Genomic DNA, 6,000 nt, shown 5'->3' with positions numbered 1-6,000 from the left:
CACAGGAACAGAACACCAGGAGTAACGAGTAGACCAGACCAAAAACAACTCAACAGACAGGAACTAAATACACAGGATAATTACACACACACAGCTGAACAAAGTCATTAACTAATCAAACTAAACAAGGACAGTATAAGGACTTATAAACCATATAAGGACACAAGAGGGTGGGAAACACAACACAGGACTGACATAACTCCCCACTCCCGGAAAGGCGGAAAGGTGATGTAATGCTAAAATTCTCCAAATCTGTTGTTCAGATGAAGAAACAAACTCATATTGGCCTGAGGGTGAGTATATTTTCAGGAAATCTTCATTTTTCAACTATTGAAACTATTCAACTATTTCTTTAAAACTGCGATTAACAACGAACAAATGTTGTCATAAGATTTGACAACCAGAAAATGTTTGCTTTTTGCTTCAAAATCGTGCTTTTTCTCTCAAATAAATAGCACTTGTTTGATATTTTGTTATACAAGATGCAAGACATTCCTACAGTTTTAAGTATTCAGACTTGGGCCACTGTATGTGCTGACATTTATTTCTCATTAAAAAGACCAGACCAGTTTCTTTAGTCTCACATCAAACGCAAACTGAAATGCAATTTCCACAGAGAGTTCAAGAGGTTCAGGCTCCGGACCGAGAAACCGACTTGCAGACTTTGCCGACTAGCAGAGTAATTGAAATGTAGAGCTCCTCCTCTCCTCTTCTTACCTCTTCACTCTTCACTTTATACGACTGCTGTGTCTCTTTGAATGAAGAGCTCTGAACTCTGCATGTGTGGAGGAGTGTAATAGACTGACCTTTCAGTAATTTTGCCATCTCGTATAAATTCACTTCAGGCCTGTTTTCTGACATTCTCTATTCATTCAACCAATTAACACTTCATGCATCTGCCTACTCTCCCCCAGCTTTTGTGGAAGTCTCAGATTGAAAGCTTCTCTGAGGAAAATAAGTAATTAACTGAAATTTCTTTCAATATCCCGATGTCCTCTGGCTGAAGAGGAATCTCTAACATCAGGCCGCAATGTTAAGTTTGATTGAAGCATGAATGCAAATCTTACTGATAGTGTGCTGAGTGGCTTTTCAACAAGTTATAAAATTGGAATAATTATTCACTTTATATCATCTTCATATAGCATTTCATACATTATACCAGTCATACGTTTGAAAGCACTTTACTGAATTGACTGTATTTTGTGCGGTGTTAATATTCTTTTGATCTAAAGACTAGAAACTAATTTCCAAACATTTAAGCTTAAGCTTAAATTTATATAGACAAATTGTGCCATATGAATTTCATTATAAATCTAAAACCTTTTTTTTTAAAGAATGAGTTGAACTGGATAATGAAGTCAACAAGAGCTTCAGGTTACAGCTTACATGTAAATTCCTTCAGTACTGTTTAAAAAGCAATTGTTGGTGAAAAACATACCTAAACTTTTTTGTCACAGGTAAAGTCATTATTTTTGTATGTTGAAATTTCAAGTTGTGGGCATATTAAATATTATATAATATTAAAACTATTAATCAAATGTATTAGTCAAATCTATTTTTATACTACTGTTTAATTTAATATTACATTGTAAAAGTACACTGAAGAAATATGATTGAAAAAAAATTCTAAAATGTGGGAAGTAGTAATTTTACTGTATTTTTGATCAAATAAATGCAGCCTTGATGAGCATAAGATACTTTGAATGGTAATGTATGTTGAATGTGTGGTATGTCAAGAAAGGAAGATCGTAACAATAATCATGCTTTTATAGTGAATCCACTATAAAATGTTTGCAGTACACTGTAAAAGGGAAAAAGTGATGGTAAACATCTTCACTAAAGCATTAAATCAGCTCATGATTTTAAAAGCAGTTTCTAGCTTTTATGTGCATTAATATTTCCCAGATAGACTCAGCGGTGGTGGGCAATCCCACAACATGAATGAATAAATCCGTCACACTGCTTGTACAGCAGCAGATGCGAAGGCCTGGTGCTCCCTCTGCTGCACAAATGCATGTAACAAAGATAAAAAAAGAATGTATGCATGTCTTATACGTCAAATGCAATATGACAGAGTTTAATGTGATATTCTAAACATGAACAGGCCTGTTTACATAACCCTCAGACATACAGATCCAGAGTTCCAGTGTGACACAAAAACAACTGCAACTTACTTCGGCTGACTGATGCTTTTATATATTAGAAGGGCTTTCCTCTGTGAATCCTTATCGCTTGGCAACAGAAGCTGTTAGGCTTGAGGGTGACTGGAGGAGAGGAACGCAAGGTAAAGCGTGACATTCAAGAAGCAGTGAATGAGTCTGTTCCCCCCACCTTCCATCAGTCAGAACGGATTGAGAGAACGGAGGACCAGAAAAGGGAAAAACGCAAAGTGTTCAAATAAACTCTACAGGGTATCCTTTTCTCCTAGCTCATGTGCCCCCAAAAACACCCCAGGGCACCAAAATGTAGGTAAAAGGCAGAAATTACTGTTGAGGCGGTAAAAATAATCCGTCCTGGCACTTACAAGCTCCCACAGAGATTTGAAGCTTATAAAATATTGAACAGCTACTAACACAATTCTGTCTCCCAGTGCTGTCTGCAATTCATCTCAGAGAAAAAAGCTCAACAGGAGGTGCAAAGAAAGACTGCAGGGAATGATAAAATGTCTACTTGTTCTCACCAGCAGAGGTCAATGTTTTCAAAGCATTCACATGTGATGGATCTGCAGCAGCTGGGTTTGAATGGATATATGAATTGATAAACCAATCAACCACTTTTTGTATCATTTGATGCCAGTTGACTTTTACAGTGCTTTGTTTTTGGAATGATGAATTTTGGCATATATTTATATGAGAGAACACCATAAAACTGATGTTTAAGTGATTCTATTTGGATAGAATATTTGAATAAATACTTCACAAATAAAGTGTGAGTGTGTAAATGCATTAGGTATTTTCATTAAGTATGTATTTAAAAAGGTATTTTCACACTTTATCATTATATGAGATTATCATTATAATACAAAACATATAGCAAAGTATGACATAGCACATAAAAATTGCCATTTTCTCAAGGATTGTAACCCGTGCATCGGAAACCTGTACTGTGGGTGAAAAAAACACACTTGAGCTTCTAGAAACTATCTCTCAGAAAGACCTAATTGTGAATATATTTATAAATCCAGATGAGACATCGAGTTATTTGCATTCTCTGTAGTATATCCAGACATGAGCACATTTTGCAAATATGTGAAATGATAAAGTTGTTTAGCACATGAGACCATGGTCCACACTCACAAAAATAATCTTCTTTTTAATTAGATTTTTAAATGATAATTTGATATTGGTGATGAATGTAAAATAAACGTTAATAAGAAGATTATTTTTGGAATGAATTTAATAGATTGACGCACCAAAACATAATATTAGTGACGGAAGAGCGCGGTGCAAACGACTTTGTGGAAATAATAAAGTTGTAAAATTATTTTGAATTAAAAAAATATATAAATATTATTTTATATACAACTGCATATAAAAATATTATATATATATATATATATATATATATATATATATAAAATTATATTGCCAATATTAAATCATTGAATTTAATTCTGTTGAATATTAAAATATTATATAATATTAATCATTGAAATTTAACATGATTAATATAATATTATTATAATTTGAAAACACCTAGTGTTCCATTAAAAAAATTAAATAACATTTGACCTGCAATTACAATACAAAAGAAAACTACACGAGAACAGCAGTTACATTTGTGGAACAATAAAATATAACAAAATATTATAAAAAATTGAATATTTCAATATGCCACTGAATATTAAAATATATATAAAAATTGAATTATATTGCAAATATGTTCAATGATAAAAAAGTTGTGAAAATATTTTAATATACAACTGAATATTATATAATATTAACCATATTAAACATTATTCATATTAATAATATAATATTTGAAAACACCTAGTGTTCCATTTAAAAAAAAAGAAAAGACAAAAAGACCTGCAATTACAATACATAAGAACACTACATGAGAACAGCAGTTACATTTGTGGAACAATAAAATATAACAAAATATTAAAATATTTCAATATGTAACAATGTTAAAATATTATATAATATAAACCATGTTATATTAAATATTACTAATCATTCTATTATACACACACACACACACACACACACACACACACACACACACACACACACACACACACATTAAACAAGTGTGTCTGTATATCCTGCCATGAAATTTAATATTATCATCTGAAAACAAGTATTGCATTGAAAAAAATGACAAAATTGCTATTATTATTGCTAAAGTTTGTAATCTCTCATTTTTGTTACTTAGCTGAGCTTTTCAGTCTGGCGAGTGAGAGGCTCCTGATGAGGTCAGTGCTAGCTGCCTCCCGGTGTCAATCAAACAATGGCGTCATATATCCCCAGCGCTTCCGGTGCGAGTGGGCGGGGCTCCGCTATCCCGGTCTGGATTCTTCACTCGGGAGCGCGAGACGAGCTGAACGCGAATGCAGCCATATTCGGCTTCACCGAGAAGCACACCGGCAGCGCAGGCTTACACGCAAGGATTCGCCTACTTAGAAAAAGCACCAAGTCCCGCTTTTCGGAGGGTGTATTTATGTAGGTTAAAGGCGTGTGTAGTTCTTCATTAGGGAGTTTATTATTGAAGATTTCCAATTGAGAGGAATGAGCGTCCAGTTATCCTGAGATTCGACGGGAGAAAAAGCCCGACACATCCCTCAAAGTGGAAAGTACAGATTTGTCCGGATTAAGGCAAATGGAGCCGACAGGGCCTCGGGAGTGAGGAGGGGGTGGAGACGCTGGAAACCAGCGGACAACAACGGGGTTAGGCGCATTAGGTCTTCGTTTATCTGAGCACAATGTTGGGCACATTTTGCTAGCTGGCTAGCTGGATGGCTGGCTAGCAGTTGGAGTCTGGGACTTCAGAGCTCCGAACATATCAGCCAGATAAATACTATTTGTATATATTTATAACGCTAATCCCCGTTATATTAATTTCGACTAGAGTTGTTTTATTCTTTCTGGCTCTGGGAGTGGTAGCCAGGCCGCTAAATTGGTAGAAAATGTCTGCGAAGGTGCGCCTGAAGAAGTTGGAGCAGTTGCTGCTGGATGGCCATCAGAAAAACGACAAGTCATTGAGTGTGGAGACACTGCTGGATATTCTCATATGTTTATACAACGAGTGCAGCAACTCGCCCTTAAAACGGGAAAAACACGTGACGGACTTTTTGGAATGGGGTAAGTTGATGTATTTGAGTGTACTGACTGCTTTGGGGAATAGAAATCAGTGCGTGTCCCTTTAAGACCTGTTTATCTGTTATTACATTTGCCTTAATCACCCAGCTGACTTCAGGCTATTGTCAAAATTGCTGCTGTGACATTTGCTCTTGGGATTCCTGGCCTTGTTGTTTGGACAATACTTCTTGACATGTAGTTGTTCCAGCTTTAATATTTATTTAATACTTGTTTATGGATAGTATAGGCAAAATGGTGCAAAGTAGATACTGCTATTGAAGTTGCTGCTATTCAGCTCTAACTTTATAGATAGATAGATAGTCAGAAAATGATATGTGTGTTGTATCATATTTGGTACGTATTTAATACTTTCATGGCCCACATAGTATGATATAGCTTAATGAGAGAGCACAGAGGTCATCCTTGAAGTGGAAAAAGGCGCATAAGTTTTATTCAATTTTAGGACCAAACTGAGCATAAATATGCAGATTTCTGCAGATATCATTTTTTTTGTAGCCAAAAAGTAAGATGAAATTCTGATAGCTTGTAATGTAGATGGCTTGTAGTGACTGCTGACATAAAATGCATACATATCAGTTATTACTCTATCTATATCTTCATGATATGTAAATGCTCAGTTTCATTATCAAAAGTCTGAGGCATAATCTTGAGGCAGAACATATAACGCAATGCAATACAA

The 6,000-nt window shown here is 35.1% G+C and overlaps 1 protein-coding gene across 4 annotated transcripts in view; it reads left to right on the top strand.

The window, feature by feature from the left end:
* Nucleotides 1–4,487: 4,487 nt before the first annotated feature.
* cdc42bpb (CDC42 binding protein kinase beta (DMPK-like)) overlaps nucleotides 4,488–6,000 on the top strand; it is a 73,965-nt gene continuing 72,452 nt past the window's right edge. For 2 of the 4 annotated variants that reach the window (XM_058755063.1, XM_058755062.1), the window contains exon 1: nucleotides 4,488–5,303. In XM_058755063.1, coding sequence (XP_058611046.1) covers nucleotides 5,129–5,303 — 175 coding nt within the window. In that variant the 5' untranslated portion in view covers nucleotides 4,488–5,128. The remainder of the gene's footprint in view (nucleotides 5,304–6,000) is intronic. The other 2 variants (XM_058755064.1, XM_058755065.1) reach the window with 2 other exon arrangements.

The sequence above is a fragment of the Onychostoma macrolepis genome, chromosome 20 (assembly GCF_012432095.1).
Source record: "Onychostoma macrolepis isolate SWU-2019 chromosome 20, ASM1243209v1, whole genome shotgun sequence".
NCBI lineage: Eukaryota > Metazoa > Chordata > Actinopteri > Cypriniformes > Cyprinidae > Onychostoma > Onychostoma macrolepis.
The sequence above is the reverse complement of the archived record's forward strand: the minus strand, read 5'-3'. Positions and strand labels throughout refer to the sequence as shown.